We start from the raw sequence: 17774 nt of genomic DNA, 5'->3' as shown, positions 1-17774 counted from the left end.
TGGCTATTCCCACTCGGGGTGCAAATAGTGTTATTGGCTATGGACACTTTGGTGGTTGTCTCTGCCATGCTCGGCTACATACACCTGGGTGTAAATAGCAACTTTGGCTATTCCACCCCAGGTGCAAAAAGCATATGCCTTAATTTAAATTTATGTGATGAAATAGCTGCTCAGCTAATGAGCAAAATAGGACCAACAGCCAGCAGCTCCTCTTCTCAAGGTTTAATAATATCGGTGCCTGCACTGGCCAACATCCTCTGATCAGTTGTGTTTTTCACATGTCCTTCGGACAGCATACAGGTTTTCCCTCCAGTTCATCCCTGCTGTGACTCACAAGCTCCTTCATCTGGCATAGATAACATTAAACAAAGAATCTTTGCATTTGCTTTTGACAGCAGCCTTTGCAAACTTAAAATTTGATTTTATTTGGAGTATACTCACAATCTTATCCACTTAAGACCCAAAAACCCAATTTCATTGTTTTTCATTAATTGCATCTAAAACTAAAACAACAAACAGAAAAAAAAGGCAAAGTCCCTTCACACACACACTCACCAAATTCTTTACCTCTCTGAGACCCTTAGTTCTCTGTTTTCTCTGGATAACAAACTTTCCCACCTATCCCCCTACTCCCTATCAGTTGTCATGGCAGCCGTCACACCATCTCCTGCTCTCCTGCTCTGTTTACAGACGGTAGAGATGAGAGAGATGGGGCAGGATGGTTACTCGGATACTGAGCACTTTCCACCAATGGAAGGCCATGGCAGGGCCGCTTCCATGCCCCGCCTCCCAGGCGACAACCAAGTGAGCAGCATTCTCACCTTTCCACTCTCTTTCTATTTCCCCCCATTTTCTCTGTCCCTCATCTCCTTTTGTTTGGAAGGATCACATTCTCAAAGGTCTGACCTGTTGCTTAAAGATTTATTGCTGTGGTTACTCGAATCCATGTTGGAGAAAGTTTGAATACTACTGGTATGTTACAAAGGCAAAGGTAATATTTTTGCAGGTCAATTTTTAGTTAAATAATAACTATTACCAAAATATCAAATCCTGAAAATATTTCTGGCTAAAACATGGAAATGTTTTGCTGAAATGTTGACCTCCAAACTCGAATTCAAAAGGACCATAGCAAGGCAAAGTCAGACCTGCTCCTGTCTCTCTTCCTCTCCTGTTGTCTTCTGCTCTTCCTCTCATCCTGCCACCTGCATGGAGGTCTTTAACTGTGGTTGTCCCTGTTCCCATCCAACACACTCATCCATTTTATATTGTTTCATATTCCGGTGAGTGCTCTGGTTGTCATATTATGCACACAGCATATTTATTAATACAAATGTGCACACACACACACACACACACACACACACACACACACACGTAAAGTTTTTCACACTTCTCTGCCCTCCATTATTTCTTCTTCTTTTGTCAAGACCCCGATTTATTTATTTTATTGTTGTTTTTTTGTACTAAACTGTCTCTTCCTTCCTATCAAAGGTTTTTGCCAGTGCTGAACTCTTTTTGAAATCTGGGGGCTTTTTTTTTTTTTTTTTTTTTTTTTAAAACCAGGACTGGAGCCAGCATGACATTGTGTGTTACAGATGTGTGCGTGTTACAGATGTGTAATTGTGGGTGGGTGTTGTGTATATGTGTGTGGTGTGGGGCCGGTATTAGAAAACTTTTAATCTAGATCACAATCGTCCAGGTTTTTGAAATTCTTTTTTTGTGTAAACCCAAATAAAACTGATCTTGCAGGTTTTGCCCTGTTTTTTCACATAATTTTCAGCTAGGATCATTCTGATCCAGATACCACAAGATCAGGGTTTGAATTTCTAGATTTACAGTCTTTGGGCAGACCTCCATCTGTTGGTCAAAGCAACATTTCCAGGGCCGTTTCTAGCTTTTTGAGGGGCTCTATGTAATATATTATTTTGCTGCCCCTACATTGTAAAACTATCGTGCAGGGATTCTAAACCCAATAAGATGGTCTGATGGCAGGCTTTAACATTTAAATGCATCGATCTGTTGCGCTTTTTCCTAGAACAATCTTAACATCTTAAGTTGACCCCAGCAATTTAAACCTAGAAAATGATGATAAAAGAGGAACACTTGGGCTTCCTGGATCAAGAAACTGTTGAAAAGGATTTAAATAATCTGCATTATAACATCTGCCAGATGCACATAAATGAAACAGATGCTGCATTTCCTTTAAAACGTTTATTTAAATGTTAGGAACAAATAGTTAAGAAATAAAAATAAATAAGAGAAATTCCTTTTCCCTCAAAAAACAATAAATGAAATAAATCAGGCCATTGCAGATAATAAACATAGATACAGTTTCCCAGTTTAACTATTTTAGGTTACTTTTTTGGACTGAAAAACTAAATAAATAGTGATCACCCCTTACAAGACTGGTTGCACACTTTGAGTTTACATGTAGGTAGTTCAGGCATGTAACATGCCTTTTCAGCACACCATTTCAGCGTTCACTTGTGCTCCTACTTCTTCCAGTAATGATTAAATATGCGCCATGTGTCCTACACGTATCTACATCCACCGTGACTCCACACTGAATTCACCCATACAAGTGGGATCAGGAGTTTTAGCAAAATGATTCTAATCTACACCTTGGAGTTTTTAAATACCCTCCCAAAAAAACATGTTATCTCAATTCTTGGTAGGATCGGATTACCAAATCCATATCCTAAATTCGTAGGATTAAGATCTCCTGGTTTTAAAATACCCAATTTTGAGATTTAAGCCAATCCAGATAATTCTGATCTGGATTAAAGGTTTTGAAATACTGGCTCCCAGTATGCCAGTGTGCTCTCACTGTCTTAAAACTCACACTGTTTCTGTCACTCTGTTGTCCAATTGTGTGTGTGTGTGTGTGTGTGTGTGTGTGTGTGTGTGTGTGTGTGTGTGTGTGTGTGTGCGTGTGCGCGCGTGTGTGTGTTTGTGACTATGCACATCCATTTGTACATGTATTTTGCTGATTGTCGTCATTGCTGTTGTGACCGTGGTGCCGTTGATTGAGCATTTTCATGGTGACCTTGTCGATACTGTATAACCCTGTTTTGGTGCCAAACACCCCCCCCCCAGTGTCTGTGGTAAGTGTTTCTCTCCCACCCTCACTGCTGCTTTGGTGTCTAATCAGACTCTCTTTCTCTGTCCCTCCTTCTCTTTCCTCTGTCCACTGTGGCACCTCATGTCTTTTTGGGTTGATCCTCCACCGTTTAACGCTCTTTGTTTTTTACTTGTACTCCTCTGTACCCCGTTTCTCTTTCATTGTGTTTCAATCCATCCCTGTCTCCTTTGCCTCTCTCCCCCTCCCTTCCCTCTCCCTCCCTTCCTGGTTCTGTGTGACCACACCTTTGGTGTATTTTGTGGTTCTGTGTGTGCGTGTGTGTGCCTTTGTGTGTGTGTATGTGTGTGTCTTCTCTGTGCTCATACAGCAGCGGAGGAGAGGGAAACAACGTGGCAGTACCCTCAGTGTATGTACCCTGTCTTCCCTGTCTTGTCTCTCTCTCTGTCTCTCTCTCTCTCTCTGTCTCTCTATCTTTCACTTTTTTCTCCCCCTTTCACTCTCACACACTCTTGAAACTTATTTTTCCTCATCTGTCATGTCTCCATATTGTGTCTTTATCATAGCAGGGGTTTCTTTAAAACTTACGTTTTTATGGCATGACCAAATCTGATGCCAGCCCAGCTTCCAAATCGATCCCAGTGTCCTTAGCTACTTCTCTGATGCAGTGGTTCTCAACCTGGGGGTCGCGACCCACTTTGGGGACAAGATAATTTCGCCAGATGGATGCGGAGAATAAAATAAAATAACGTATCATGCCAGGTAGCACAGAATGAGAGCCAAGCAATCAAAAATATGCAACATGCAGCTGGTGGCAAGAAATGTAACAGTCACCTCACTGAAAAAACTACAAACCCCAAGTCCAAAAAAGCTTTGTAAAACTTAAATAAAACCAGAATTTAAAGATTTACAATTTCATTATAGCGCAAAGATAAGATATTTATTGTTTGATGTTTTTGTAAAATTATACTCTGACTTTGACTAAATTTGCAACACGTTACAAAAAAGTTGGGACTGGGGCATTTTTACGGCTGTGATACATTATATTTTCTTTTAACAATACTCAGCTGTTGTGTAAGTGTTTGGACATTAATTGCTGAACGCTGTTGTAACACAAACAGAATGTGTCTTGTCATTATCTTGCTGAAATAAGCATGGTCCTTTTCCTCTTTAGCCTGGAGGACACAACTTCCATGATTTGAATGGTGGACTCATTGGACCGCAGCAGAGTTTTCTTCTTTCCATCAGTCCATCCCAGATGAGCTTGACCCCAGTTGGTGGCGTTTCTGGATGATACATATGGCTTTCCCTTTGCATGCTAGAGTCTTAATCTGCATTTATAGATAGAGTGACAAACTGTGTTTTCCAATGGACGTGTTCCATGTAGTAATATACTTTGTATAGACATGTCAATTTTTAAAGAAATGCTGCCTGAGGGGGGTCAAAGGTCATGGGTATTCAAGGTTGGTTTTCAACCTTGCTCCCTACATGCAGAGATTACTCTTGATTCACTAAAACTTTTAATGATATTATGGACTGTAGATGGTGAAATCCCTAAATCCCTCCCAGCCCCATTTCTCAAAATTGTGTTTTGAGAAATGGGGCTGGACTATTTTAGGTGGTGAACCTCACCCCTTCCTTACTAGTGAATGACTGAGCCTTTCATGGATGCCCCCTTTGACCCCAAACATGATACTGTCACCTGTTACCAATTCACTTGTTTACTTGTGGAAGGCTCTAAACAGGTATTTTTTTGAGCAACTTTCCCAGTCTTAAGTTGCCCTTATCAGTTTCAACATTAAATATCTTGTCTTTGTTCTGTATTCAACTGAATTGGGATCAAAATGGTTTTGCAAATAATTTAATTCTGTTTTGGTTTGGGTTTTACACAGCATCCCAATATTTTTGGAATTGGGCTTTGTATACACCAGCACAAAAATATAATTACCAACCGACCAAAGTCACATTTGGATGTTGGAACATAAAATATCAAACTCAGTCCAGCAATCATGATGGGAAATGATTGCCATGTTATAGACTGGGGAATGGTTTTTACATTACATCGCCAATACCATGGTGTTTGAGCTAAAGCAATGGTCTTCCTGTGTGAGTTCGGTAGCTTTCATGTGTTATACAGTAAGCGACAGCGAAGGCAGTCGAGGGGGCTGAGGGTCAGAACACCGACCCAATTATTCTGGGTTGCTGCGACTTGAAAAGGTTGAGAAGCACTGCTCTGACGCAGGGGGTTTGGAATCGGGCTGAACTCTGCACGTCCCCTGTCATTCTCAACATGCCACACTGTCTCGTGGCCTCTCTGTCTCTCTCTCTCTCTCAGCTTCAGCTGCTGCTGCTAGAGCTTTGTTGCTCCATGTCCTCATGCCCGTGTGCTCGTCTGTAACGGTGTTGTCAGTGTTTCCCCGTCCGTGTCCAAGTCTCCATTCACACCTGCCCACCTGCATGCAAGAAATTTGGTTGAAATGCGTTTAAGTGTGTGTGCGTTTATGTAAGTGTGTGTGAGCAATGATGTGAGCCAGAATGATTTGGGTATACGTGCGTGTTAATGGATGTATCATTGGGATTCTCAGTGCTACTCCTACGAGGCCAGATAATCTGCCAATCTGTTATTTGTCAGTTGATTTGTCTAAACCGGAAAACTGGCCCGCTCGGCTGCCAAAAGGACCTAGCACTGAAGTAGCCTGATATGGTTTACATGTCCAGGTCAGCAACTTGTGGCACCATAGGCTCTGTCCTGCTGTCCCGCCTCAAACACGAGGTCTCAGCACTGCAGGAGGAAGTTCTCATGTGGGTAGAGGACTCAGGACAACTCCTATGTACCTGCATGGCTGGAGGAAAGCACGCTGAAACAGTGCAGAGATAGAGGAGTTATGTGCAGCCTGGAATGTGCCATGTTCAGGGGTTTACGGGTGATGAGGATGGAGGACGGTTGCAAGTCGTACTGACCCTTCTATCCCCTTTAACAAAGCAAGTTACAGAAGCATGGAAGGCATGGCCGTTTGCCATCATCTCTTTTCTTTGATTTCTTTTGACTCTTTTTTTTTCTTATATACTTTTTTATTCCTCTTTATCAGGGGTCGGCAATTAATGTAGTTTCTGCACTTCATTGGAGGACTAGCGAAGCTGCAATGGAGAGAGATTCATTACACCATTTGAAAGGTGGACAAACAGATGTGGATAATGAAAACAGGCGTTTTAACCTTGTAAAGCCTGACACATTAAATAACTGCCAGAAAATTCTATTTTTTTAATTCAATTTTTAATGGAAAAATAAGGTACAAAATATAAAGTTATTTTTGTTTGTTTCAGTATACTGTATTGAATATTCAAATGTAATTCTTATCTTAACTTTTTCAAAATTAGCAAAGATTTCTCTACCAAAAATTTGTGGGTTACAGTGTGAGGGCAGCCATGTTGGATTTTGCACAGGCAGGCTGCTGACTGCAGTGCACTGATTTTCCACCAGAGGGCAGAAGATAGCACAGATAGATAGTACAGATCTCAGATAGTACACCACAGGTTTTTCAGGAGAGTGGTGATCATATTGGTGTTACAGAGGTCTCCAAAACTAGTGCAAGTATGATACAAGTGGTGTTACAAGGTTAAAGAAGAATGGAAAAAGAAATGATTTTCTTACCTTTGGTGGGCAATATCAGGCATCAGTGTCTCCTTAGCACCACAGCTGTCATTCAAAAAGAATATAATACTGCCATAAATCTTTTTGTTTCTTTTTAGTTAAATGATTCTGTTGAATTAAACCGTGTTTGAATTAAAGAGGTAAGATGTAGTTTAGTTTAAAAGTGGTTTTATTAATTATCTCTTAACTTTATCTGGCAATTTCACGAGACTTCGTTTCAGCACCAGGAGCTGTTCACATTAACCCGATCAGTGGCCTGCTAAAGATTGAAGGATGATATTGAATACTAGATTTGCAATTGAGATAATTGTATTTCTGTTTAGGCAGGACATACTGATCCATCAATCTACACCAGACTTGTGAAAAATACCGATATTGGTAAGACTTCGTTTTACAGGTCTCCAATTTCATGGTACGTAGGTGGTAATTAGCAAGTAATGTCATTGGCATTTCTTTGAAATTGCTCTGAAATGACCCTAACAATTACCCCATAGCCTGCTCAGCAGAGGTTAGGCAGAAACTAGTTGAAATTTTGGGGTAATTTAATAGAAGTGCCAAACATGTGACTTGCTAATTACCACCTACTCGCCATGAAATCATGGACCTATACAATGAAGTGTTACCTCGATATTTTTTGTATGTAACTGCAATAGAGGGCCAAATTAGGCCTGCAGGCTGCTTTTTGCCGACCCCTGCCCTATAAACTGTATACAGTGTCTATATCTTTGAAATAGCATGACAACATTGTAACTAATGTGGGAGTGTATGATTTTGGGATGGGATGTGGGAGGAAGGTGGGTGGTTCATCATTCGAGTTCAGGAAACAGACTCTATTCACACACATGCATACATACATGCACGCATTCACAATGTCTATTACAACACACCTCAGAGAAAACACCAACTTGACAATAAAAGGAATCCACTGCATCTCTCCCTCCTTCTCCCTCCCTTCCTCGGTGGGCTCTCTCTTTCTCTCTCAGACCATCAACGACAGCAGTCCCATGAAGCGCTCGGCCTCCTCGCTGGGCCACAGCAGGTCTGGGCGAGGCCACAGAGACAAAGGAGGGCAGGACGACTACAACATGGAGCGCGTCATTCCTGAGGAGGGCAGGACTTCTAGGCACGGACATCGGCGAAAAGACCGGGGCCACCGGGCGTCTGAGAGGTCCCTCTGTCGCTACACGGAGGCTGACACAGGTGGGAAACACACCCACACATACAAACAGCCACATGTATAGAAACAAACATTTTGTCTTAGTACTGTGCTAAATTGAATATAAGTTAAAAAGGGATTTGTGTGGTGGCCTGGTAGCCCAGTTGGTAGAGCATTTGCCCCCATGTGCTGAGACTGTGAGTCCTCTACAGTGGCCATAGGTTCAGTTCCTGTCTACTGTCTTTAATATGTTTACAAAGAGTCCCACCAACTTTTTTGGTATAGGGGTTGTCATATGATCTAGTGTCATAACCCCATTAATAACTCCAATGAACTCCGCCATCAGGCCTGGGCACAGACCTGAGCACAACCACCCAGTCAGGTGACCTCACGTCCAAAGACAAAGACCGCGACAGGGATCGTGGCCGGTCCAAAGACCGCAAGCACCACCACCACCATCACCACCACCACGGCTCTGTGGACAAGGAGCGCTATGTAGCAGAGCGAGGAGGCGAGTACGGACACAGGCACTCCCGCGACAGAGACCACGACCGGGAGAGGGAGAGAGAAAGGGACCGGCGCTGGTCGCGATCACCCAGCGAGGGTCGCGAGTGCATGACGCACAGACAGGTGGGATTCTGGTTACTTGTGTGCATGTGGTGTCCAGTTTTGGAGCTTTCCAGTACAAAATGCAGCATCGTGAACACAATTTAAGTGTTACGCTGAAAAATATAACACAAAGGCCTCTAGTTTGATGACTGCGCAATATGTAAGTTCTACTGCTAGGGGTCTCTTTCACAACAAAAGCGTAGTTTGAAGACACTGCGAAGTAGCATAGGATCATGGGAGTTGTTTCCTTCACTTTTAAACAACCACCATTTATGATTATCTGTTGTGATGTCCGCTGACTTCCTTCCTCACTCTCTGATGTATCCTGTTTTCTCCAAAGAAAATAAAAAGAAGGCAGGGATATTATGTCACTATAGACAATTTTATACTCAACATTTGGGAAAATCAGTCTGTGCTTCTTTTATTTTTCATCAAAGGCCATACAACATACAATAGATATAATGGCTTTTAATGTGCTTTTCCATGCATGTCTCATGGGTACCAAGTAGTGCATGGAGTGACCATTACTGATGTAATGTCACTTCCTTCTTTTTTATTTTCCTTGTTTTTTTCCTGGAAGTTATAGCAACTAGCAACAAGCAAGCCAGCAGGAAACACACTGTTACCTTGAATAAATTATGTATTTATTTGCATTTGAACATCCTTAACTCTTGCAAACACCCAGTAAGGCTGCGGCTGCCTTTTCTGGCAATAACAAAACACTGTATTTTAATGATACACCGAGTGTGGTGTTTCTTATGTGGTTTTGTTATGAAGATTCCTCTGATGGTATTCAACTTTAATGAACACGTAACAGACCTCTTCTGAGTTATCTGGAAAACATCTGGATAGGAAAGGAAAAAGTATCCTAAACACACTATTAAGCAGAAAGTATGAAAGTATTTTATATGATAATAGATAGAGTGACAAATGAACTAGGACTGCTCTACTATTTGATGCAGCCCTCAAATTAGAGGCCAAGATGTGTTGTTGTGTTCAAATTGGCAAAGATGGTATAGCGCCTTTACGTACATCTGTATATATGTTTGACTACATGCACACAAACATTCATTATTGTGGGTATAATCATGTGAATACAAGTAAATGTTTATATCACTGTTACCAAATCACTGTTCCTACAACCCAACAAATATGCATAAAAATGTATATTTGTGTATCTGACTGCTGCCCTTACCTGCCCTGCCTAAATGTTTTTAGACTGCCAGTGTTCTCCCACGTTCCCCCGACTACCTTTCCTTTTATGGCATGCTTTTCCAAACACAGAACCTGCAGCATTTTAGACTGCATAAGGAAATAAGAAGCAAAAAGTATCTCTGATCTACCTTTGCTGAAAAACCCCTTTGATGGCAAAGGAAATCAAATTGGGGAAGTTTTCTACTATTGGATTTTTTGTCTCTGTGTTTAAAAAAAAAAAAATAAAAAATTTTTAGATCTCAACTTGTTGCACACGTGTCACACAGTTCACTCACAATAATTTAAAGGGAAAATTTTGCATCTTTCATGCGGGTGTCTAGTCAGTGTTTATGGTAAATGTAGTCAATTGAAGCAATAAACTCCTCAGTTTATGCTATATTGACTGAGAAAGCTCCTGCTGACATCCCATGATGTCACAGTGATGTCATTGGTGTTAAAGGAGAAATCTGTATTGTGCTTATTGAATGAAATAAATCATAAAGTCACCAAGTCACCATAAAGTCAGAGATCAAGGACCCAGGCTACGTTGAAATAATTGATTTTCTGACATTAACGCTGCGGTCGCCCCCTTTGAAATGTCTATTCCAGGCTGGACTAACTGTGCCTGCTTCACATTAATTACAGTTAAAATTAATGCCGAATAAGTAAGTGTCTGTTTATGAGTGATTAGAAATCATTATGAGAGGCCTTGGAGAGGCCTTATAAATTTATTACGGTTCAGATTCTGTATTTTTTTTTTATAAACAGCTGATCAGCTGACAGCGTAGGACTCGTCACTGTTATTACCATGATCATCTTAGATGAGTATTTTTATCATCTGATGCTATGTTTTGGACAACAGTGTAATAGCTATAGGCTAGGTGGTAAACAGCAGTATGGGCGCAAGCATCAGAAGCTCACGTGCAATGCATCCTGGTGTATGTAGGCACTGCTGACACGACTCCACAAGCAGGAGAACCCAGCTTTCTTGGACATTATAGCATGCAGTGAGGACTGTATTGCTTTAGTTGATCACACTGACCATCAGCACTGACTGGACATCCACATGAAAAGTCCTGAACTTTCCTTTTAAAACAAAAACACATTTTATGTATGTTTAGTTACCATATTTACCCTGTACTACATTTGTTGCTCCAGAAATCAACCCTTTACCCTTCTTTTCTCCTGTCGTCTTTTGTTTTCTTTCCTCTGCGTGACATGTTGCTTCTCTGTGTATGGTGCTGTTTGGAATCTCATCTCTTTTATCCACATCCTCTGCTCTGTTACTTTTTGATGCCTTTCATTTCTGCCTGTCTCTCCTCCACTCCACATACTGGTGTTTTTATTCTTATTGTTGCTGTGGTTCTTGTTATTGTCTTTTCTTGTTTTTCTATCTGGACTGTCTCGCTTTCTTCCTGCCTATCTATCTTGCATTCTTCTTTCTTTCCCTCTCGATTTGTTTTATGCTCTATCTTTCCCATCCTCTACTTTATTCTACATGTTCTGTCCTTGAATTTGTGGTTCGTTCTTTTTATTTGCTTTATTTCACTTTTTGTGTAGGGCAGTAGTTCGGTCAGCGGAAGTCCCGTCCCCTCAACCTCGGGGACCAGTACGCCACGTCGAGGCCGTCGCCAGTTGCCTCAGACCCCCGCAACACCCCGGCCCCATGTCACCTACTCCCCTGTAGTCCGTAAGGCCATGCCCACACCGCCTGGTGGGCCACAGGGTCGACCCCCTGCACCAGCCCCCCGCCGCTTTTCTCCTGAGCCTCCCCAAGGCCAGGGTCCTCCTCCCCCCGCCGGCCTCCCACTGGCCCACCATGGCACGCCCCGCCAGGGTCATCATCCCCCGCCTCGCTGGGGGGACACAGGTGGAGGAGGCGGCTCCATGGAAGGGGACGGCTGCTTCTACAACCAGGAGTACCAGGACTATGAGCCCCACCATGAACCACCTGCCTACGAGCAGAGCCCCATGCAGGGTGGCAACCCCCACCCCCACGCCCTGGCCAACCACCCACTGCCGCCTCCTCCACAACCGCAGCCACATAACCCCCATCCCCTACCTCCACCCCAGCCACATCCTGTAAACAACCCCCACCCTCATCCGCCGCCCCACCCGCAGCCTAGTCGCACCTCACCCAGGACTGCCCACCACGCGCCCCCGCCCACCACTGCCCTGATCGGGCCTGTACAGAGCCAGATTCAGCCTGCCGCCCAGCGCCGCCTGCCAAATGGCTACCGCTCCTCATCACCTTCCACACACCTCCACGGACCCCCGCATACTGGGCCTCACAAGGTCCCCCCTCCAGCTGGGCATCCTAGGGGTCCCCGCAAGGGCCTGCATGAACCCTACAGCGAGACGGAGGACGACGACTGGTGCTAGCCCCTGGGGATAAGGGAGGGGCGTACGGAGGTAAAAGAATTGATAGATGGAGTAAAAGACGAAGATAGGGAGCACTGACTGCCAAGGGAAACCATGATTCTTTCTTTCTCGTCTGTTCAACTTTTTCCTCTCCTCCACTGCTTGGCATGTCCCAGGGACGGTGGGCTAGAGGAAGGGACAGGTGTCAGGAAGAAGGGATGGAACAAGAATGCTGAGGCAGGATCTGGCAAAAGAAGTGGTCAAAGAGGAGGTAACAAAACCACCTCAATGGTCTGCTTGCATTGTTGTTGCATTCATCTCTTGATGCCAAATAAGACCAACCTCAAACTGCAGTTTTTAAGGATGCAAGCAGGAGGGGTGATGGACACTTGTCTATGTGTGTCTTAAATTATGCCTCTGGCAATGAGCTACAGCCACTTACAAGATGTCAAGAGTTGCGACTCGACAAAAGACACTTTACAGTCAGAGACAAAAGAACGACCACTGTTTTTTTTCTTTCTCTTTTTTTTTTGTTTTGTTTTTGTTTTTGCTTCTTGAAGCTAACTTCAGTTACGTTAGCTGCAAAAAGAATTAAATCCAACCCTCCCAGCCACCAGTTGAATATTGATGAGTTTTATCATCTGTGTTTTTAAATAACGAACAAAACTGACAATGAGCCCTCCGCCTGTATGAGGTGAGATGGCCACGTGGGTGGGAGAGTTGCGGGAGCGTCGCACGGTGGGGTTGACGAGTACCTGGGTCCAAATCTCGAGGACAGGATGGGTGCGCCGGGGATGTTTTCCCCTGTCCCTGGAGAACACCCTCCTCCCAGAAAACAAACGATGGAACCAACCTCAACCTCTGACCTATGAGAGAAGAAAAACAAAAAAAAAAAGTGGAGCTGAGTTTCAGAAACAAAAAACAAACCAATAACTGTTTTCTGCAGTATTTCTTCTTCTATTCCTGCTTCTTCTTCCTCCTTCTCTTCTACTTCTTCAAAACATTGAAGCTTGAATCTTCTGTTGCACCCCACACAGCTTCGTTTTTTAGACTTGCGGAGTTGTACACCCTGTGGAATCCTGCATGAATGATACAAAAAATAATAATAATAGCAACAATGAGAATCTACTGTATGAGGGGGGAAACTTTACTTGGTCATTTCTGTTGTGGTCTTTAGGGTTTCTCTCTTTTTTTTAAAGTAAAAATGCCTTTCTGTTTCTCTTTCTCTCTCCTCTGTATGACATTCCTCTCTCTGTACCTTCACTTACACACAAATCAAGTGACAGAAGGCTACAGGGAGATTGGACAGTTATTGCATTTATATCCAGAAGGAACAAAATGATTACTTTTTGCTTGCTTGTCTGTATGTTCCGTGCCAGATGCCTGCCACTGATACAGCTGAAATTGCACATATTTTTTTGTGGAAGTAACTTTTTGTAACTAACTTAGGTTATAGTCATTAAATGAAACACTGGGAAGCAGGGTAAAGCGGACGAAAGACGCGGTGTCCATATTGGCGAATGGATGAGTCTGACAAATCAGTAACATCTCAAAGTCTTCCAGGGTTTGGGGTTAAAACAGAGACACCAGAGAGAAAGAGACCAATAGAAAGTTGGAGAAAGGAGAGAAACTCTTCATCTTTTTTTCTTTGTTGTCGACTGTAATAATGGATAAACAGATAATATGATATCTTATAATGGTCACGATGATCGTGATAATGAGACAGATTCTCCATATTTGGTCTTATGTTTTGTTGTATGGTTATTTTATTTGGAGCTCAGCTGATCATTTTTCCAACCCTGAGGTGGAGCTCAAGCCCACAGTTGCATTGTGGGAGAATGAGTCTGCAGGGGGGGGGGCAAAGCAAATGTAGAATTTAGACAGTGAGTGAATTTTATTGATGGGGGAAAAAAAGCAGTCCAACACTGGTTTCTGCACTGAAACGGATGAGTTCACTCTCCTGCAGATGCCAAAAGTAAAAAAAAAAAAAAAAAAAGCAGAGTTCCACCACCGCTTGTGACCTTCTGGTGGCGCTGTATGACAAACAGTGTCCCACGAGTTTTTGTACCTCTCCCTTTACTTCACTTCTGATTCAGAGCATCAGTGCACCAAGAGTACAGTTTAGCTCATTCTCTCACTGGTAGACCAACTCGTCTGTGTTCACCACGCGTAAACACGGGCGACTGAGCGGCACGGTCGCGCACTTCTGACGGGTTGGAGAAAAGATGTCTGGGAAAACATCTGTGTTCTGTGTGTATCACTCCTGTATATCTTTAATTTCTTTCTGTGTGTTTCTCTGTGTGCCTCAAACTAACACTTGTCACTAACGCACACCACTGTCAGCCCCAACATTATTATTATTATTATTATTATTATTATTATTATTATTATTATTATCATGAATTGATTTGACCTGCGTTTTACCTGGAGGCCTATCACATGTTGACCAGAGAATGCACCGAAAAAATAGAAAAGAAAAAAAAACTGCCTATTAGTGTCTTTCCAACCTCAGTGGAATGTCACAGACAAGTATTTTTTCACATCACTACACTTAAAATCAGAAAGCACACTAGGTATGTAGCTCCTGGTTGTGGTGTGTGTGTGTAAGTGGGTTTTTGCGTGTGTGTGTGTGTGCGTGCGTGTACGTGGATGAGTGTGTTTCTGATAAATTTTGTAGTTTTGTTTTTCGTGCTTGCTTTGCTTTCTAATTCTTTGTCTCCAGAAATCCTTTTGAAATCTTAAGATGTTTTAGTCAAATCACTGTAAACAATCTTCGACTCTGTGTGTTTGTGCGTGCATATGTGGATGTGTGTGTGTGTGTGTGTGTGTGTGTGTGTGTGCGCGATGTCAGTATCCCCCTGAATGAAACATGCAAAGCCCCAAACATTCACCATCCATCTTTGTGTCTATGCTGCAGTGAAATCCACTAACACGCTGATTAACCACACAAAGTCTTCAAAAAGCAATGTAAAGCCGCTACTGAGAAAAAAAAAAAAGATTTTTTAAGTACAAAAGATTTTAAAAAAGGAAAAAATATCTAGTTCCAGAAATGCATGTGCTATGTGCATGCCACACCGTGGGTTAACAGTCATCTTCAGGACATAAAAGAAAAAGCAGATTAATGAATTCAGAGGAATAAAAAAAAAAGATATATAAATAGATAGATGTTTTTAAAAAGCAACGTTTCCTTTTTTCCTTCTATTTTTGAGAACAAAAAAGGTTAAAAACTGCAAAAAAAAAAGTGTCTAAAGAATAAAAACACAAAAGAGACTTTTGTGAGAGTCAGTCTCGTTTGTTTCCTTCTGTTAACATGGGGTTGAGGCACAACACAACCATGTTCAGGACACCACAAAAAAAAAAAAAGAACTGTTTTTAATGAAAAAAATATATATACAAAGAAAAGAAAGTACAGTTCAGACGACGGTGTATTCTCCCTTCTACTTTTTGTGGGGGTCAGGGGGTGCAGGAGCGAGCCAAATCTGATGATGTGCTCATTCTGACTGGCTGTGGAACCTTTGATCTCTCACTCACTCCCCTCTTTTTTCTCTCTCTCTCCAACTCTGTCTCTCTCACACTCTTATCTGTCGCACTCTCAACCTGTCTCACCGCTATTTCTACCAGTGCATTTTGTAATTCCAAACAGAACTCTTCCTAAAGAATAAAATCCAGAGAGAATGCACACCGCTTTGCCTCATTTCTTGTCCACATTATTGCTTTAGTCTTTTGAACTGTGACAGTATGTGGTGTGGGTGTGTATACACTGTAAAATTAGTTGAGACTTAAAATTTCAAGGCAGTGGACTGCAATAGATTAATGAACTTTGAACCCAACTCAAAAATGTTTAACTAAACTGTAAAAAGTTTTGCTGACCTATAATCATTAGTTGAGATAACTTACTTTTCTTCTTTAGATAAACTTGAATCTTTGAGTTTTAGAATATCACAATTTTTTTTTTTTTTAAATGTTCCTTTTATATCTTTTTAGATAGATAGATGGGGAAAACTGGGGGTCCCCCCAACATCACAAACTCTGCAGAATATGAGTCAGAATATGATGGAAACTACCACAAAGAAAAGGAAATACAGCTACAACAAAGACTGGAAAAGTTTGTTATCTATTGTGTGCTACCTAGAGGGCAAAATGTGAGATAGAAATGTTTATTTTTTAAGTTGGATAGTCATAAGAATTTTAGACCTGTCATCATTGGCAACAACTCCCCATATTTAGTTTGTTGGGATTTGGTCACCCTTATTGTATGACGGGGCCTTAAAGGCGCAAAACAAAAAAAAAAAAGTTATGTTTACAATTACTTACCAAAGTTCTATGCATGACTCCTTTAGTTCAAGCGAACTGGTTTAATGTATTTACTTCCTCATAAAACATTTGCAGGGCCCATTTTTTTTTTTTTTTACATTTTGAAATATCCATTGTTTATATCCACGTTTACTAGCTTGCAGTCTTCTTCTTTGTCTTTGCTGGTGTTTTGCTGCCTTTCTTCAATTACCGCCACCTGTCAATCAGTGGAATACTTTGAAACTGAGGGCGTCGCGGAAGCTCACTTGGTAGAATGTGTCAAATAAAAGCCAAACAAAGCCTCCAAAAAATCTGCATTGTGAAACCATTTCCAGGAATGTGTATCACAAGAGGGGAGATGAGCCGCAGTGGCAGACTTCAGCCAGCGGAGGCAGCTTATTTCAGTTTTTCCACTAATTTGCAAGGGGATGAAATAATTTACTTTCGTAGCTCTTCAAGACTTTTTAAATGTTAACAGATGAAATTCTAACAGTGAAATGAGCCATTTTGTGGATTGTGAGGCTCAAAAAACAGCCTCTTCTTTCACAATCTATGTTTATGTTAGAAAGTCTTTTTGGGTCACTCTGCATCACGTGATGATACAGTTTGGCCACTATGTCAAACTGGCTGCAAATGATAAGCTCTGTTAATTTCCTACATCTTTGATTTGAAGAGGCCAATCAGGATATCTTGGGGGTTGAAGGCTGTGAATTCAGGTTTACTGTTATTATAGTGGATGGTTTCTAGCTAGTTTCTAGTATATTTGCAAGTTCTAGAACATGTGTTTGCTAATTGCTCTTTTCTTCAGTTTAGTCTCATTTGGTAAGCTCGTCTTACCATGCAATATCTGATCATCTTTTGATTACATTTATATGAGGGTACATTTGCACCAAACACCAAAGCTATATCTTTCCTCAAGCTATCATAAGGAACATAAATTTTCAACAAGTGCGTTGCCGGACACGACAGGATTTGTCCATGATTCACAGGCATTTATCCAAAAACTGTAGTTAGGCTAATTGTTAAACCTGGGGATATAAATGTGTCTTACTTGAGAATGAGATGACATTAAATAATGTATTTTAAGTACTTCAAATACACAAATACAAGCTCCTAAAGTTTTTTGTCGCTAATTACAGAGACTCCTGGTCCTTCCATCAGCTGGGGAGCAGTGCTGTTGTTTCTGTGACTATATCCCAGTATAAAACACACAGGCATCATAGCCTCAGTGGCTAACATTAGCTTTTGGCTGGAGAAAGTTGTGACGTCACTTTGACGACTGTTGGGTGTGTAGTCTCTTCCCAGTCTGACAGTTTTATGCCAAACGTTAACTTTCTTGTCAAATTATCTTTTAAACTGACAAACATGGAAATTATGGCACAATTCAAACAGGATTAAAAGATTATTTGTATTAATTGTCTCCTGTTCAT

General features: G+C 41.8%; 1 protein-coding gene across 14 annotated transcripts in view; it reads left to right on the top strand.

The window, feature by feature from the left end:
* cacna1aa (calcium channel, voltage-dependent, P/Q type, alpha 1A subunit, a) overlaps positions 1–15730 on the top strand; it is a 138040-nt gene extending 122310 nt beyond the window's left edge. For 10 of the 14 annotated variants that reach the window (XM_084743617.1, XM_084743614.1, XM_084743610.1 and 7 more), the window contains 5 exons: positions 691–804; positions 3450–3488; positions 7715–7931; positions 8234–8517; positions 11251–15730. In XM_084743617.1, coding sequence (XP_084599743.1) covers positions 691–804; positions 3450–3488; positions 7715–7931; positions 8234–8517; positions 11251–12072 — 1476 coding nt within the window. In that variant the 3' untranslated portion in view covers positions 12073–15730. The remainder of the gene's footprint in view (positions 1–690; positions 805–3449; positions 3489–7714; positions 7932–8233; positions 8518–11250) is intronic. The other 4 variants (XM_084743613.1, XM_084743612.1, XM_084743616.1 and 1 more) reach the window with 3 other exon arrangements.
* Positions 15731–17774: the final 2044 nt, after the last annotated feature.

The sequence above is a fragment of the Lutjanus erythropterus genome, chromosome 19 (genome assembly GCF_056507025.1).
Source record: "Lutjanus erythropterus isolate fLutEry1 chromosome 19, fLutEry1.hap2, whole genome shotgun sequence".
Taxonomy (NCBI): Eukaryota; Metazoa; Chordata; class Actinopteri; order Lutjaniformes; family Lutjanidae; genus Lutjanus; species Lutjanus erythropterus.
This window is presented reverse-complemented; position numbering and strand designations above follow the sequence as displayed.